Source organism: Garra rufa, chromosome 24 (genome assembly GCF_049309525.1).
Source record: "Garra rufa chromosome 24, GarRuf1.0, whole genome shotgun sequence".
In the NCBI taxonomy this organism is placed as follows: Eukaryota; Metazoa; Chordata; class Actinopteri; order Cypriniformes; family Cyprinidae; genus Garra; species Garra rufa.
In genome coordinates this window covers 39,905,063-39,924,414 of record NC_133384.1, presented here as the reverse complement: position 1 = coordinate 39,924,414, position 19,352 = coordinate 39,905,063, and the positions used below count along the sequence as shown (strand labels likewise).

Sequence of the window (19,352 nt, the reverse complement as noted above, 5' to 3'; positions counted from 1 at the left end):
TGTAGAATTATCATTCATGGTACATTTTTGACGCAAAAAAAATGCTTTTCTTAGATTTTTGTTCTTGTAAGAAGGATTTTCTAGATGAGTAAAAATGGTTTTCAGAAAAAAAAACTAGTGAAAAAGAAGCGCATTTTTGTTTGAAACGAGCAAAATAATCTGCCAATGGGGTGAGAAAAACCATCTCGTTTTCTGTTTGAAATACGATTATTTTACTCCATTGGCAGATTATTTGCTTGTTCTAAGAAAAAACTCTTGATTTTGACTCGTTTTTTTCTGAAAACAAGACCATTTTTACTCATCTAGAAAATTCTTGATTTAAGCATTTTTAGATATTTTAGGTACACAAGAAAAATCAAAGAAAAGCATTTTCTGCAGTGTATTAGTTAAGCGCTACTTGAAATTTATGATAATCTCAGTGTTTTTAAAATCAAAAGAAGTGTTTTCATTAATGAACACACTGTGTCTTTATTAACGTTCATTTATACAACTTTCAGTTTTAAAGTGTATTACTATATAAAGCAGAAATAAACAACCTCTTGAAACTTAAACAAATACATGTGTTTGTCCAGTTTTCATCTGCATCAGCTCAAGCCTTATGAGCAATTAAAAAAACTATAAAACATTAGAGATTCAATATTTCTGTCCCTTATTTCTAGCATTAAAAAGACAGTGTAAATATATAAACATTACAAATATTAACATATGGTATAGAATTATCAGTCATATCAATGGAAGGCTGTTTCTGCCACTAAATAAAATATTTAAAAAGGTTAGTGCTACTTCTTGCAATTGTCATAAAGTCATTTTATTTCAGAGAAAAAATGAATAAAACCACTTACAGATACAAAAAATAAATTGAGGAAATGAAAACAAGTTTTATTTTTGTTTTTATGTTCATTTAAGTAAAAAGAAGAGAGTAAAGAATAGGAGAAAAACTGAACAAAAATAGAATAAAAAAAAAAAAAAACAAGTTATAGAATCAGAAAGAAAAAAAGATGTTTCTGCCACTAAATAAAAAATGGTTATTGAGACTTCTCACAAATTTGAGAAAAAGTCAGATTTTTTTCTTCTCAGAACTCATTGCAAAAAAGTCAATTGAGAGTAAAAAAAGTCAGAATTGTGAGAAACACCTTTTTTATTTTGTATTCAGTGGCAGAAATGGGCTTCCTACATGTCTGATGCATTAATACTTTATAAAAAATACTCAATATTAATAAGCTCAATATTTACTCATACATTACTAAAAGTGTTTCGATGAGTTAATGCACTGTTATTACATAATAATACATAGATGATGTTAATGGAGGACTCAGAGAACAGCAGCAGAGATTTTGTGTGAAAGTTTATTGGGTCAGGTTAAGAGAATAACATCAGCGCTATTCATGATCAAAAACACAGGAGTATGTACAGAAGATCATTAAAACACCAGAGAGAGAGAGATCTGAGATTGAATGTTCAGTGAAATCCGTTAAAAACACCGGTGTAAGCATCCATCCCCGCAACAATGTGCTGCGGCCACGTTAAAAGAGCCACGCTCAGCCCTTGAGATCAGACAGACGCTAGAGCCGGTCCAGAGCCGGTCCAGAGCCGGTCCAGAGCCGTTCAAGTATTCTCTGGAGGAGGAAGACGCGTTTAAGGCTTCTGTGGCAAAATAAAACAGAGAACACCACCCACGATACCCCCGGCCCGTAGAGAGGTGCGTTCTGGGAAAGCCGGCCGGCGCTTCAGTACGTGGAGGAAGTGGTGCTCATGGCGTCCTCGTTCAGACGCGTGCTGCCGGGGTGAATGCTGGCGAAGTACTTGACGTCTTTATCCACGTCCGTCTGCAGAGACACCAGCGTGTGCTCCAGCGCCTCCTGCTGACAGTTCGACGACTTCAGGAAATACTCTGCAAACACACAACACATCAAATACACACTCATGCAAACACTGGATCATACTATAACAGGAAAAAAAAATAGGGCAAAAAAGTAAAAGGAATAAAGAAAATGGGAAATGGACAAAAAAAAAAAAAAAAAAATTAAAGAAAAAATAAAACTAAAACAAAAGAAACAGGCAAAACAATACAAAGTCATACAATTAAACAGAAAAAAAGAAAGGTAAACAAAAATAAAAGGAAAAATAAAGAATAAAACCCATTTAAAATACAAAAAAACTAAGAACATAAAAATAAAAAGTAAAAGGAAAGGAAAGAGAAAGAAATAGGGGAAAAGAGAAAAAAGTAGAAGTTAAAAAGAAAAAAGGGGCAAAAAAGAAAGTAAAAGGGAAAGGAAAAGAAGAGAAAAGAGAACAAAAATACAATTAAAAAAGAAAAAAACAGACAAAACAAGTAATAGAATTATAAAGAAAAAAGGAAAAAAGGTAAACAGACAAAAATAAATAAAAACAAAAAGAAATGAATTTTTTTTTAAATACAAGAAAAAAACAAATCAAGAAAATTAAAAAGTAAAAGTAAAATTAAAATTAAGAGGAGGACTAAAACTATATAAAATAAAATAAAAATAAAATATATTTTTAAAGAACTTAAATTTTAAAAAGTAGAAGGAATAAAGAAGAAAGGAAAAAGAGGTAGAAAAAGAACAAAAATAGATTTAAAATAAAACAAAAAAGAAAAATATTAAAATAAGAAAAAAAGAAAGACAAAACGTAATAGAAAAAAAAAAGAAAAAAAAAAAAATAATACAATAAAAATACAAAAAAAACATTAAAAAAAATAAAATCAAGAAAAAGTAAAAATGAATAGAGGAACGTAACATTAAAAATATATATATATTTTGTTCATTTATTTTAAAGAATTAAATATACAAATAAAGTAAAAAGGAAAAAGGAGCGGTGGAAAAGAGAAAAAAAAGATGAATTTAAAAAGAAACAAGGGGCAAAAAAAGTAAAAGTGATAAAGGGAAAAATAAAACAACAGAAATAGAAAAAAAAAAAGAACAAAAAAAATATTTAAAAAAGAAAAAGACAAATAATAGAAATAAATAGTAATAGAATTAAATAGAAAAAAGGTAAACAGAAAAAAAGAAATGGGAAAAAAAAAAAAAATCAAGAAAAAGAAAATCACTAAAGTAACAAAATTAAATAATAAAAAAAATTAAGATGAAAGGAAAGGATAAATAAAATAAAATAAATATAAAATAAGTACATGAATAAGAGAGTGGAGTGTTTTGCAGCATTGACGCAGACATACAGACCTCGTTCTAGCAGCGTCTGCCGCAGGGTTTTGGCCAGCAGCACACGGACATTAGGAACCGGATCAGACGCCAGCTGAAGAAGAGGAGGAAGAAGATGCTCCGAGAACTGATCCAGAGACAGACACTCCTCCTCTATGGACAACTGTGGAGCAGAGACCAACCGTCAGGACTCAACACCTCATGATGATGATGATGATGAAGATGAAGAGTGACGTCTCACCTGACAGACGAAGGCGAACGCCTGACGACTCGACCACTTCTGAGAGTGACAGAACTTATCCACCAGCTCACCCAGAAAACTCACCAGCAGAGACGAACACGACGACAACTTCCTGATGATCTCGCTCACCTGGAGAACACACGAGAGAGCGATTCACTGACAATGACTCAACTGAACGAATCACTCAGGAGAATGACTCAACTGAACGAATCACTCACAGTTGATTCAACAATTCACTCACAAATGACAACAAAATGATTCACTCATGAACAACTCAGAACTAATTAAACAAGGAATGAAAGACAGAAAAAGGAGCAACATTAAAAACAAAAGAAATATGGGGGGGGATAAAAAGTTAATAAAATCAGTTTTTTTTAAGAAAAAAACCCAAATGAACAAAAAAACAAAGAAAAAAACCCCAGAAAAACAAAAAAAAAAATATACACATGTATATAATATAGTGAAAAAAAAAAAAGTAAATTAAATGTGAAAAAAACTATTTAATGTGTACAAAAAAAATGCAAATTATATAAGGAGCAACATTAAAAATAAAAGAAATATGGAGGGAAAAGGATAAAAAGTGATGATAAAAAAAATGAACAAAAAATAAAGAAAAAAAACAGAAAAACAAAAAAGAAAATATATATTAAAAAAGTAGCAAAAAACTAAAAAAAGAAAAAACATCAAGAACAAAGGAAAGAAAGACCTTTTCTATTATATATATCTATATCTATCTATCTATCTATCTATCTATATCTATATCTATATATATATATATATATATATATATATATATATATATAGAGTGAAAAAAATAAAATTAAATGTGAAAAAAATAATTAAGTGTACAAAAAAAGACAAATTATAAAAACAAAAAGATGAACGAATAAAATTAAAAAACAAGAAAGAACAAAAGAAGGAAAAATACTGAAAAAAAATAAATAATAATACTGAAAAAAAGCAAGAAACAAAAAAAAGTGAGTGAGCCGTCAGTCGGAGTGGGGAGTGTTTGGTGTGAGTACCAGTCTGTAGGACGTCCAGCGAACAGATGAGACGCGGTCAGTACAGAGACAGAGGGCCAGCGGTCTGAGATAATCATGAACGTCCTGAGCGCTGTACAACTCCAGCAACAGCACCAGCTGCCTGTTACACACACAAACACACACTCATCAGAACACACACTCTCACACAGACTCAGAGCGATCTGACATCAGTGTGAATGATCATACTCCGACAGCTCTGAGCGAAACCTCCAGTTACGACTGTTATCAGTCACCAGAAACTCCTGCAGCTGGTACAGATACTTCCTCCGAGTGTCCTGATGAAGCAGCTGCCAAACAACAACACATCACCATCATCATCATCATCAATACTCTAAATTCTCTCTATAAATAACCCATAAAGAAAAAGGAAATAAATAAATAAATAAATAAATAGAAACAAAAGAAGGAAAAAGGAACAAAGTTAAATGTTTTTTTTTTTTATAAATTAAAAAGAAACAAAAAATAAATAAAACTGGGAAAAAAACAAAGAGAGAAAAAAAAGGAAAAGAGTGAAATAAATGTTTTTTTTAATAAAAATGAAAAAGAAACTAAATAAAATTAAATAAAATAGGAAAAAAGTGAAATGGTTTTTAATAAAAATGAAAAGGAAAATAAATAAATAAATAAAATAGGAAAAAAGACAAAGAGGGGAAAAAGTTAATTTCTTTTTTAAAAAGGGAAAAACAAAATTAAGAAAAAAATAAGTGAATAAATAAAATTGGGAAAAAACAAAGAGGGGAAAAAAGGAAAAACGTGATTTTTTTATAAAAATGAAAAAGAAATAAAATAAATAAAAATCAGGAAAAAGACAAAGAGGTGGAAAAAAAAAGAAGAAAAAAAGTGATTTAAAAAAATAAAATAAAATTACAAAGAAACCACAAAAAATAAAATTTGGAAAAAGGAAAAAATTGAAATGTTTTTTTTAAATGGAAAAAGAAACAAAATAAATAATTTGGAAAAAGACAAAGAGGGGAAAAAAAAGGAAAAAAGAGAAATGAAAGTAAAGAAAACGGAATTGGGAAAAAGACAAAAATAAATGAGGAAAAAAAAACCAACAACAACAGCACATGACCATCATCCTCCAGGAACAAGCCACTGAACAAACTAACTGTCTGTAAATTACCAACACAGACAAAGAAAAGAACTAGGAAAAAAAAAAAAAGAAAAAAAAAAAAAAAGGAAAGGACAAAAAGGAAAAAAAAAACCTGTAAAGATTGCTGTGTGTAAAGTGCAGAAAGGGAGCGTGTGGTGACCTTGAGGAAGTCGTAGAGGTGCTTGAGGACGCCGATGCGAACCTCGTCCAGGTCCTTGAGGAAGCTGTTGAAGATGGGCACCAGATGAGCCGCAGTCAGCTGATCACCCAGAATCAGAGCCAGCTCATGGATGGAGAACGCTAGCGTCCGCCGCACCTTCCACTGACACACACACACACACACACACACACACACACACACACACACACACACACACACACACACACACACACACACACACACACACACACACACACACACACACACACACACACACACACACACACACACACACACACACACACACACACACACACACACACACACACACACACACACACACACACACACAGACACACACACACACACACACACACACACAATCAGCTCATGCTCTGGTGTGTGTCATTAGCATGTACAGTGACTTGAGAAATTCATACCCCTTCATTTTTTTTTCTTTTCACATTTTATGTTGCTGCCTTATGTTAAACTAATGTAAATTACTTTTTTTCCCACATCAATCTACACTCCATTCTCCATAATGGAAAAGCAAAAAATAGGTTTTTAACATTTGTGCAAATTAGAAATAAAAAACTGAAAAGATCCTGTTGCATAAGTATTCATACCCTTTTCTGGGACACTGGAAATGTATCTGAGGAGCATTTATATTGCTTCTAGATGTTCCTACACTTGGAGTGGAGTTAAACTGTGGCAAATTCATTTGAATGAGTCTGATTTAGAAAGACACACACCTCTCAGAAAAGGTCTAACAGCTGAAAATGCAGATCAGAGCAAAAACCAAGATAACTGCCTGTAGAGCTCAGTGACAGACTTGCGTTAAGGCGATGATCTAGAGAAGAGTTCAGAAACAAATCTGCTGCATTGAAGGTTGACAGAAGCATTCTCCATAATGGAAGACGATTGGAACAACTAGGACTCTAGAAAATGTCCAAGCTGACAGAGATGGAGAGGTGAAAAGGTGAGGCAAAGAATGGCAGATAATTGCCAAATGCAGATGTGCAAAGATGCTCACATCAGACCCCAAAAACACTTGAGGCTGTAAAGCTGCTTCAACTATGGACTGAGTTAAGGGGATGAATACTTATGCAATCTACTTATTTCAGTGTTTGATTTTTAATACATTTGTCAAATTTGCAAATCTGGTTTGTGCTTTGTCATTATTATGGTGTATGGAGTGTAAACTGATGTGGAGAAAAACTCATTTAAAGCAGTTTAACATAATGCTGCAACAAAACGTGACAAAAACGAAGGGGTCTGAATACTTCTGCAAGGCACTGTAGTTATGGTGTCTAACACTCACCTGCATGTCGGAGGCCAGGGTCTCGTAGGTGTCGCGCAGGCAGTGCCAGTTCTGGCGTCCCAGTGTCAGCGCTACACCGGGCAGACTGTACGCACAGTGTTTGGCGATCTCCATATCCACCGTCTGAGCGCGAGACGGGTCCGTCATCGACAGATACTGGTCCAGCAGCGCCTGGGGAACCACATCCTGCAGCGGAGCATCATGGGATTGAGACGCAGCGGAGCAGAGCATGATGGGATAGAGTCGGTCAGAGGATGAGTCACTGACCTGATGTTTGGATCTCCTCTCGTCTTCAGCGTTCAGGCTGCTGTCGCTCACATCAGAGTCGTCATCGTCACGCGTCATGTGTAGAGAGGAATCACGCCTCTGAAACACACACCAGACCATTCAGATTCAACGTGAGTCATGTGACAGGAAAAAAAAACATGTTAATTAACAGTCATAAACAGCATTATGCATCTACAGATTCGTGAAAAAAGGCACAGAGAGATTGAAGAGCATCAAGTGACAAACAAATCTTCAGTTTAGTTTAAAGTGACTGACATAATTAATGAAGTGTTTACCTGTATGTCAGGTGACAGGTGTTCTGAGGGCCGCTGGGAGCTGAAGGGGTTCGATTGAGCGGCTCGAGGCTCCAGGAAAGCGTCTTCTAGTCCAGAGTCCAGTACTGTGGCTCTCAGAGCGGCTGTCAGGACGTCCACTTGTGCTGAACACACAACACACTCACATTACACACTATGACCCGGTTTCACAGACAGGGCTTAGACTAAACCAGGATTAGCCCATAGTTCAATCAGGACATTCAAGTCATTTTTATAAACCTGCTTAGAAAACACATTACTGGTGTGCATCTTGAGACAAAACAAAGGCGCTGGTATATTTGTAGATCAGTCAGAGCAAGTTTCTTTTAGTTGAAACAGCTCAGATTTACAATTTAGTCTAGGACTAGGCTTAAGCCTTGTTTGTGAAACCGGGCGTATGTGTGTTTAGATTAGTACAGCTGATGTAAAGGGTTACTCCACTTTCAAAATAAAAACTTCCTGATCATTTACTCACCCTCTTGTCATCCAAGATGTTCACGTCTGCAGTGGCAAAGAAATTACGTTTTTTTGAGGAAAACATTCCAGGGTTGTTCTCCATATAGTGGACTTCAATGGTGCTCAATAGACTGAAGGTTAAAAATGCAGCTTCAAAGGACTCTAAACAATCCCAGCTGAGGAATGTTTTCTTCAAAAAAAAACTTAATTTCTTTCTGACTGAAGAAAAACATCTTGGATGACAAGGGGGTGAGTAAATTATCAGGATTAATTATATTTTTATTTTGCAAGTGGAGTAATCCTTTAACACGTTAATTTGGTGTGATTCATTATAAAATAATAGCATCAGTAATATTTAACGCAGAACATTAGACTAATGCAATGTCTGATGATCATGATGCAGGACGACTGACTGTTCAGTCTATTAGAACAGTTATATGAGCTGAAAATTCAAGATATGAGAATGAAAAAATAAAAATGTCCTCCCTATATCCACCATAGTTTAGCCCAATATCTGCACCACTGCTAATGTCAAACTGATTTATACAAGACATTCATATTGTGTTAGATCTGAGATGCATTATTGTCTGTTTTTACTCAATTTCACAAATAAAAATAGCTCAATCGAAACCACAGCAGAACCGTTGAGTGTCTCTGATCAACACAACAGTGATTCATTACTGAACGAACCCCTGGGGTTGAATGAATGAAGGGAGTCAATGATTCAGAGACGTATTCATATGGTTTCTGAATGAATCAGCTAGATGAATGATTCAATGACTCACTCATTAACACTTGTCTTACCACCAACGGACACTTCTAGTTTCATATCTGTGACCCAGGACCACAAAACCAGTCGTAAGAGTCCTTTTAAACTTCAGATTTATACATCTATACATCTATGGGTGCAAAAAATAAAATAAAATATTGAGAAAATTGTCTTTAAAGTTGTCCAAATGAAGATCTTAGCAATGCATATTACTAATCTAAAATTAAGTTGACATATTTACTGTAGGAAAGTCACAAAATATCTTCATGGAAAATAAGAAAAATCTATATTTTTGACCTATACAATGTATTTTTGGCTATTGCTACAACTATACCCGTGCTACTTAAGACTGGTTTTGTGCTCCAGGGTCACATTTAAAGTATCAATTTATTTTTAAAAAATAACTTCATTTCAATGTCCATTTAAAAAATACATTTGCTACACATTTGTGACCCTGGACCACAAAACCAGTCTTAAGTCGCTGGGGTATATTTGTAGCAATAGCCAAAAATACATTGTATGGGTCAAAATTTTTGATTTTTCTTTTATGCCAAAAATCATTAATAAATTAAGTAAAGATCATGTTCCATGAAGATTTTTTGTAAAATTCCTACTGTAAACATATCAAAATGTAATTTTTGATTTGTAATATGCATTGTTAAGAACCTAATTTGGACAACTTTAAAGGTGATTTTCTCAGCATTTAGATTTTTTTGCATCCTCAGATTTCTGATTTCAAATAGATGTATCTCAGCCAAATATTGTCCTATCCTAACAAACCATACATCAATAGAAAGCTTATTTATTGAGCTTTCATATGATGCATAAATCTCAGTTTTGTCAAATTTAACCTTATGACTGGTTTTGTGGTCCAGGGTCACATTTGCTATCATTTTTGAATAAAAACATTTCTAAAACTACATTTTTTTTAATGTCTCTTCGATGCTTTTCTCATGCAACACAGTAATGACTTTAAATGATCTTTCTGGGGGACCAAAACGAATGTTTGATTAATTTTCCATTATCAATCTGCACATTATGTAATAACTAGAATCAATTGTAACGGCTCAACATCTGTAGTTTAGACCCACAGCTGCTGACACGCGTGATCCACAGCAGTTAGTTCAGGATAAAGGAGCTCAGTGTCTCAGGGTTCAGAAGAATCATCAGATTTGAGACAAACACACTGAAGGCCTGTTTGTGTGCGTCACTCCTTCTGTTTTTCTGCTTAGTGTTTCAGCAACTTCCTGAGCTCATTTCCTTCCACTGACACAAAGCTCTCGCTCCGGCGTTCAGTTCCTGAAGATCACAATGAGCTGGAGAGACTCTTACTCACTCATTCACATTAAAACCGTGTCAGATGGAGTGACTAGCTGTTCCTCACAGAGCAGATCTGATCCAGCGCACATGAATGTCATATATTCAGATAAAGATCCTGCTTTGTGTAACACTCATCACAGTCAGTCAAGGGTGTGTGTGTCTGTCCCACAGCTAGTGATGCACTCAACAACTACACATTTGATTGAAAAAAAAAAGAAAAGTAGGGCTAAATTTACTGACCGATATCACACTGAAAGAAATGATTCATTGGAGTGAATCCAAGTGGTTGCAATCTATTTTAGCTACATTTAAATAAACAAATTGGTGACTAACTTTCAACATTTGTTTTACTTAAATGCTGCTAAAATAAATTGATTGCAACCACTTACCTTACATTTTTGTAAATTCAATTACTCATTTTTTTTCAGTGTTTCTTTAATGTTTTGAACTGTATCAGTGTCTGTTTCATGCACAAAACAGGAATAAACGACAACAGATCATCATGTCAGCTGTGTGAACCTACTGAAAATCAATCAACTAATCGATCAATCAGTGTTTCAAACACACATAGACACTAATAAAAGTCATAAATGACCACGAATTTGACCACAGGAAAAAAAAAAAAAAAAAGTATTTTTACTACAGCCAAGCAAAGCTGTGTATAAACCATAGTAAAGTAAAACTGCTTTAAGTGAAATTGACTGAGCATTTATTAAATTTAATTGATTATTAAATAAACCTGTGTGGGTCAAAGACGTTGAGAAACATGTCAAAAGAAATTTACAAAAGTGATTTTATGTCCATAGAAAGTGCATTAAATGTAACTAAAGCGTCTACTTTTAAGGGGACAAATAAGTTTTTGGAAAATAAAATGTGAAAATTTGGTTGAATTTAAACAACAGGCTTATTCTGACTCGTGCATATTAAAATATATAAAAGAATAAGGGAGCATATTACATTTTATTGTGTTTTAAATGAGTAAAACATTCTTACTGACAAATGGGCAAAACCTAGGATAGTGGCACATTTAAAAATGTAGAATTACAACTAATTAGTATTTGGGGTGAAAGTAATTCATCTTTTAATGCGTCACAAATTGATTTTTGTTGTAAATATGCATAAGATTGCACTGAATGACATTTTAGTGGGTGTCTTCTGTAAATTAAAGAAAAATGTATATTTATTTTTTTTCTCAGAAAATCAAAAAGAAGAACGCAATTAAATTAAACAGAAAACTTAAAAAAAAAATTAGGAAAAACAACAATTTAAAGCAGTATCAAGTGTTTTTTTTTATGCTTAAACCCTTTTTTCATCCTTGACCCATGTATGTCACATATACATATATATATATATATATATAGTAAAAAAATATATATATATTTTAACATAACTTCAAGTTGGGTTCATATTTTATTTTTATTCATTAAAAAATTATTTAAAAAACTATTATTAAAAAAAAAATTGCCGTGTTTTGGTTAAAAAAAAAAAATGAATTTGAAGTGTAACCAACGGTCGGCGCTCACCTTTGACGTCCGGGTCGTCGATGTGCGGCTCCAGGTTCTCGATGAGCTCCTCCAGCTGTTTCCTGCCCAGAGCCGGAGCCGACGGCCGCTTGTTGTCCTCCTGCAGCTCCAGGTCCAGGTCGATCTGTGGGATGGGTGTCCTCCAGTAGTGGAAGGAGTTGAAGAGCTCCTGCTCAGGGATGTCCTGTGCTGCGGCCGGAGGCTCCTGCTCCTCGCTGGGTTCGGGTGAAGGCTGCGTCTCCTCCTCCTCCTCCTCCTCATGAAGGCACTTCTGTGAGTCTGCATCAGCGCAGCAGGACTCGTCTGCACTCAGGACCTCGGCCGTCTGCTCTCCTCCGCCCTCCTCGGCCACATCAGCGGCGTCCTGCTCCTCACAGCCGGAGGGGTCGTGGGGGTCGTGGTCCTGCTGCGGACAGACGGCGGGCGTCTCTGGTGTGGCGTCTGTGTTTGTGCTGGACGAGTCAAACAGACATGAGTGAGTGAGTGAGTGAGTGAGTGAGTGAGTGAGTGAGTGAGTGTTACTCAGAGCTCATCGTCAGTCTCTCTCTCACCTGTGTGTTTGTGACCCGCTCCACTCGCCCTCGTCTCTGAAGTACTGACCCACGTTACTGGTGGGGCTCGCGAATGTTGAGATGAACTGACCGAGTGACTGGAACGCAGCCTGACGCACCTGTGAGCACAGAACACCTTATTAACATCATTAACATCTGTACATGTTGGAGTGTCAACATCCCTGGGATTTCAGTCATGAGCAAAACATTGGATGGAATCCAGACACAAAAATGGCATTTACTGTATATAATGTTGAATGTGACAGAATTGGATTTTTGGATTTGGATTAAAAACAAAACAAAAAAGCATAAATATGAGAAACTGTTCATTTTGATTTTTGATTGCATTTAAAAAGATTTATTAAATTAGTAAAATTGAATGCATTCCGTTGATTACCACTGTTTTTGATAAATGTGACCCTCACCACAAAATCAGTCATGAGGGTCAGTTTTTTTAAATTGAGATTTATACATCACCTGAAAGCTGAATAAGTTGAATAAACAAGCTTTCCATTGATGTATGGTTTGTTAGGATAGGACAATATTTGGCTGAGATGCAACTATTTAAAAATCTGGAATCTGAGGGTGCAAAGAAAAAATAAAATAAAAAATAATTTAAATATTGAGAAAAATCACCTTTAAAGTTATCCAAATTAAGTTCTTAGCAATGCATATTACTAATCAAAATTATGTTCTGATATATTAATAAAAATTTACAAAATATTTTCGTGGAACATGATATTTACTTAATATCCTAATGATTTTTGTTATAAATGAAAAATCTGTATTTTTGACGCATACAATGTATTTTTGGCTTTTGCTACAAATATACCTGTGCTACTTAAGACTGGTTTTGTGCTCCAGGGTCACAAATTAGTAAAAGATTGTAAAACAAATCCAGAAAAATCTAAACAATTTCCAGGAAAAAAAAATAAAAAATAAAAAAATAATATATATATACAAAAATCCTAATATTGCAATAAATTGTTAAAGTGTTATTATAATATTAAAAAAAATGAGTAAAACAACAACAACTAACTAAACCATTACAATTGAACCCAGAAAAAAATAAAACTAGAAAAAAAAAATAATAATAAAATTGGGAAAAAATAAAACCGATTTCACAGAACCCTAGAAATGACATTTTTGTTAAAATTCTAATGCATTGTTTTAAAATTGTGTAAATTTCAAGGTTTCAATTAATCACACAAGCTCTCTTACCCCCAATATTTCATGTAACAATTAAAATATAATTCAGAAAATTTTAAATGGAAAACAGTTGGGAGAAAAAAAAACAAACATTAAAATTTTAGTTTTTAAAAACCAATTTAGGTTTGAAATTTAAATTTCAGGTTTAAAAACAAAACAGTGTGTAAATAACAAAATAAGTAAAGGAAGTGTGTTTGTTCTTGGTGACGTACCCAGCGTGACGGGTCGCTGATCAGACTGATGAACAGAGACGAGAGTTTGGTCCGCCGCACTTCTGGAGACGTGGCCGAGGAGACCGTCATGAAACACTCGGCGCAGGCCTTCCGGACGCCCCACACGTTATCCGAACACAGCTGGAAAAACCGCGGCAGCTGGACAGGAAATGACAGGAAGACACCAACAATCACACGACACAGTTATATCACCTGATACTGAGCCGTTTTTAAACTGACTCAGTTCAGAACTGAGCTGGGGGCAAGTTGTCACACTGTTTAAAAACCTTCTATGATGTGAAGCAAAGCAAAACAACTATGGAATAAAAAAACACATAAAAACCACACACACACACACACACACACACACACAGAGACAAAAACAACATACATAAACATTCCAAAAATACTGCTAATGAAAATATTTTTCTTAGAGCGCTGCAAGAAAAAACATGCATTTGTTTGTCTTTAAACCTCAGTTATGGACAACCTGCCCCGCCGTCTCCCCTGTTCTGAACATACCAGCAGCTCCTCTGTGGCCTCTCCTCCAACCACACTGCAGATGTCACCGAAGTTCGCTGCACAAACCTGTCAGACACAAAAACACATTTAATCAGTGACGAACAACCTGCTCTGAGCCAAAAGATTCAGTCATCATCCTGAGCCGATCAGATTTATTTACCTTGCGTACGTGAAACATCCTGCAGTCGCAGCACATCTCACAGAAGCGCGGCAAGAAGAGGCGTTCGGTGATGTCCTTCCCCACCATCGGCGCCATTTTACAAATAATCTGAGATAAAAATGACCAGAAACAAACACTTTATGAATGAGTGGAATCATCTCAACACCTGTGAGAATCACATTCAGATCATGAGCTCATTCAAAAATCTGTTTCACATGATTCTGCATCCATTTGAACCTGAAGAAAAGTTATTTTATAAAACCATCAGAGCTACTAAAGCCATACTGCATCTGAACAGTCAGCAACATCTCATTGATGAGTCAACGTGAAAAAATAAAAACATATTAAAGAAAAAAAAAAAAAAGTGCAAATTTGAACTTCCAAACTGCACATTAACCACACCCAGAAAACTGATGCAATTATATGAAGAGACAATTTAGGCCACTAGAATTAATGAAATTTAATTCCGGTAACTTTATAACTCATGATTGCTCAAAAACAGTCAAATAAAAATAATCAATTATTAAAAAGTAGGACTGAGGTCTTCTTGCGGGTCTACCACAAAATAAAAGTCAACATTCATAAGTTAGTATTGTCATTTTACTGTTGTTCTGTAAAATAAAATAAAAAGAAAGTAAAAAAGGACAAAACTAATGCTAACAATCATTCCAACAGCTCTATTAATACATTTATTCTAACATTGTCCTTTGCTCAGCAAGGCTGCATTTATTTGTAGATTAAAAACACATGCCTGATTCAAGAAGGGGCTCTTAAAAATGGCCAAAGAAAATTATTTTACTAACTTATTCATTTTAAGTTCAGTTGTGGTTTGTTGGTAGGCTATAATGTCTACTAGAATGTTACAAATGTTCTGGTCTTAAGTAAATATTTTTTAAATTGTTGCTTTGTAATTGATTTTTTTTTCTTTGAAAAGCAAGAAAAAAACTGTAAAAAGCACATTTTGGCTATTTAATTTATGCAATGGTGAAAAAAAAGGTAAAACACAAAACAATTATGTTTGGTAATCTGCCTTCTGCCCAGTGTTTAATTATGTTCAGCTTCAGCCAAGAATTTCCATTTCGGTGCATCCCTATTTTAATAGTAATATTTCCTTAAAAATAACTGTACAATAATCTGAAAAGCTTATGCAATGTGTCGTTGTGTCACTAAAAACCATGCATTTCTTAATAAATGCATCTTTTCTGGGTCAAAGCGGACCGTATGTGTTGTGAGGACTAAAGCGGCAGTCTCTCACCGCCATGGCTTCGGTTTTGACGTCGTCGTTGCTGTCGGGAGCGGTGAGGTCCACCAGTACGGGACACACCAGACTCTCCACGTCTCCTCTCTCGATCAGCTCCTGCTCCAGCAGAACCAGCAGCGCCGCCTGACTCGTCTTCCGCACCTGATGGACAAACAGCAGCAGCTCTGTTTAGCGGCTCTCCTGAGGAACACGGAGGAGCACACAGGTCTCACACGTACCAGGTTGTTCTGGTCGGCCAGGTATCGGACCACGATGGGTAGGAGGTACTTGGAGAAAGCGAATGGAATGGAAGGTCTGTTCTCCTGACAGAAGATGGCGATGTGTGGGATTTGTTCCATGAGCTCCGCTCGAACCGTCGGCTCTGGGCAACAAACGGCATGTTGTTAAAACCACAAACGGAGATTCATAACGCACAGCTGGAGGAACAAAATACAATACTGAAATATGAATGTGTGCTTCAGCTAATAATGCATCAAACACAGCAGCTTCAAAAACAAAAGATCAAAAAATAAGAGTCATCTGACAATCAACAGCTCAAACACCACAGCTGACGCTTTATGAACCACCAAATTATAGATGGATCTGTATTACAAGTTCTTGCAAATAACACATTCTTCTTTTAAATATGCATGCATTTGCATTTTTCAAGAACAGAATTTAAACATTTACTATATTCTATTCTATTTCACATAGCGCTTTGGTACACTCTGTACTTTATAAATAAATTTGATTTGAGAATGAATTAAAGCCATGTTCAAAATTCTTCATTTTGTTGCCACATTAAAGTTTCCTTTTTATCATATCCGTCAAAAGACCGATGGAAGATTTGATTTATTTATTTTAGAGTTTATGCTATATCAGCTATGTTTACAGCAAACTTGAGTAAGATTTAAAATAATCTTATATATTAAAATAATTAATAACAAATATATTAAAATAGAAATAAATTATAAAATACAATAAATTAACAACATTGTTGTTACAAATAAAATATATAATACAAATGTGACCCTGGACCACAAAACCAGTCGGGTATATTTGTAGCAATATCCAAAAGTACACTGTAGGGGTCAAAATTATCAATTTTTCTTTTATGCCAAAAATCATTGGGATATTAAGATAAAAATATTTTGCACATTTCCTATCGTAAATATAATAAAACTTAATTTTTGATTAGTGATATGCATCGCTAAGAACTTCATTTGAACAACTTTAAAGTAGATTTTCTCAATATTTAGTTTTTTTGGTAACACTTTAGAATAGGTAACACTTATTCACTATTAACTACGACTTTTCCCTCAATAAATTCCTAATTTGCTGCTTATTAATAGTTAGTAAGGTAGTTGTTAGGTTTAGGTATTGGGTAGGATTAGGGATGTAGAATAAGGCATTAATATGTGCTTTTTTCCACCCTCAGATTTTAGATTTTCAAATAGTTGTATTTCAGCCTAATATTGTCCTATCCTAACAAACCATACATCAAAAGAAAAGTGCCTTTGTTCAGCTTTCAAATCTCAGTTTTAAAAATTTGACCCTTTTGACTACTTTTGTGGTCCAGGGTCACATATACTTTTTTCTAAAAGTAAAAAAAAAAAAAAAAAATTAATAATATAAGTTTTTCAAATAGATATTTAATAAAAATTCTAATAAATTTCCCTATAGAAATTTATTTATCTTAATGTGCATTAAGCACACTTTCAATTAAAATCGTTTCTATAATAATTTAGTAAAATGTTTTACACTTCAAAGACAAAAATCATTCTGAAGCTCACAGGAGTCAGATCTCAAAAATTGATTCCACATGAGCTGACTCTCTAACAGGACAGTGAATCAGTGACTCAGTGAATCAGTGACTCAGTGAATCAGTTGAGTACCTGAGTCGTCTGCGAGTCTGTCGATCCGCTCCAGCACAGACACACACTCGTGCTCATCCTCGCTGACGGCTCGGAGCGTGTCCAGAAGACTGCGGGCCACCATTTGCCTGAAAACACACCAAACAGAAGGTCAGGAGCACTGCATTGTGGGACACAGTATCCTAAACATCCCGCTCTGATAGATATAGGTCATCTGCCCACTCTAGAACAGGGTCAGGTGATGGACAGAGCGGCGTTTACCTGTTGAAGACGTTCTCGCTGCTGATGTACTTGTCGAGTCGGCCCAGAGGAGTCAACATCTCATCCTGAGACACGAAATCCAGCACTGAAGGCACAATAATGGCATCAGACTCTGAGCTGAATCCATCCACACCGACTACAGACATTCAGAAACACACACACAATCACAAACAACACATCCCACAATCCTCTGGGGCTCCTCCTCAACTCAGCACTAAGTTCACTCTGAAACCTCATCACCTTTTTATAACACACAGCATTTCAAAGCAGCTTTACATAAACAATAAATAATAATAATAATAATAATAGTCTCAGATTAGGTGTTGTGTGTTTTTGTAAAGCTCCTGAAAGCATCATTATGATCTATAAGCATCACCACAGATGAACCAGCAGAAATCTACATAATCTGAGCTAGTAAACAGAGCTAGTAAATGAGTTTAGACGACTAACGTTAAATCAAACCCAAACACATCTGTCTGACGCTTCACTGATGTTTTCCAGCACAATACCATGGTATATTACCTTGATTCCGTACATAGTGTTCAGTGCAGCTCTGTGTACGTGAATGCTGTCATCACTCAGTGTATTTACACACACATTTACCTCAGATTACCACAGTATTCATCTGATAGCAGCGGCACACAGAGGTTTAGCGCGGGTCACGTGACCTGTCCTATAGGATCCACATTAAACATAAAACACACACACACACACACAGATAAACACACTCACATCCGTCTGTGTCCTCCTGTGAGTCCTGCAGCAGAGAGAGATCTGGAAAACACAACACAATCAGAGAGAGAGAGAGAGAGAGAGGGAGTGAGTGTGTGTGTGTGTGTGTGAGGGAGAGAGACAGTGTGTTTAGTCAGAAGTGTGTGTGTGTGTGTGTGTGTAGCTCTACACACCCGCCATCTTGCGCTGCTCCTACATTTAAGCCGCTTCTGTGCTGATGACCAACACGCGCCGCAACACAAAACTACACAAAACTATACAAAAACACACAAACACGCGCCTCTGAACTCCAGTCGAGCACTGCCGCCGGGCCCGCGCACACTGATCCTTTATCACGCACGCGCCGAGGGCAGCCTCTAGTACGCGCACGCACGGAGTGTCTCAGCGCATGCGCAGTGAACAACAGAACTATTCGTATTCATTTAGATTTATGTACACTATTTTAAGTCAAAACTAAACTTATTAGATGTGCATGTACATAACTACAAGAAAAAGAAAAACTCACAGCAAGTATTCATAGCTCTAATATGAGAAAATAATCCCAAATAATTGAGATAAAATAGATCTTTACGAAAATTAACCATGGTTTTACTACAACAAAAAAAAAAACATAGTTTAACTATTGTAACGACAAATTAACCATGGTCTTGCTACACTAACCATAGTTTAACCATAGTATTTGTAGTAAAACTATTATACAAATGGGCATCAGTTTGCCAAAAAAAAATAAAATAAAAAATAATAATATTAGCCTACATTATTAATTTTCGTAAGGGATCTTCATGATACTCCGAAAAATACTATAGTAGACCGATTATCGTAGTACATGCAAACGCAATACTGATATTCAAATTTTGGTTGGTGTTATTTGTTATAAAGCTACCAATATTGTAAAATGCCTTTATGAA

At 35.3% G+C, this 19,352-nt stretch overlaps 1 protein-coding gene across 2 annotated transcripts; it reads right to left on the bottom strand.

The window, feature by feature from the left end:
* Positions 1–1,328: 1,328 nt before the first annotated feature.
* On the bottom strand, positions 1,329–18,764 carry ppp4r1 (protein phosphatase 4, regulatory subunit 1). Of its 2 annotated transcripts, none has more exons than XM_073830803.1 (20): positions 18,618–18,764; positions 18,445–18,486; positions 17,713–17,848; positions 17,473–17,579; positions 15,817–15,959; positions 15,593–15,739; positions 14,338–14,445; positions 14,178–14,243; positions 13,656–13,814; positions 12,235–12,353; positions 11,684–12,135; positions 7,598–7,740; positions 7,302–7,400; positions 7,035–7,220; positions 5,714–5,875; positions 4,647–4,747; positions 4,440–4,560; positions 3,418–3,546; positions 3,198–3,339; positions 1,329–1,891 (listed from the first exon to the last, which is right to left on the bottom strand). In XM_073830803.1, the coding sequence occupies exons 1-20, from the start codon at positions 18,622–18,624 to the stop codon at positions 1,728–1,730; spliced, it is 2,733 nt and encodes a 910-aa protein (XP_073686904.1). In that variant the 5' UTR covers positions 18,625–18,764; the 3' UTR covers positions 1,329–1,727. The 2 variants fall into 2 exon arrangements, with proteins under 2 accessions (XP_073686904.1, XP_073686905.1); XM_073830804.1 differs by having other exon boundaries at positions 17,713–17,797.
* Positions 18,765–19,352: the final 588 nt, after the last annotated feature.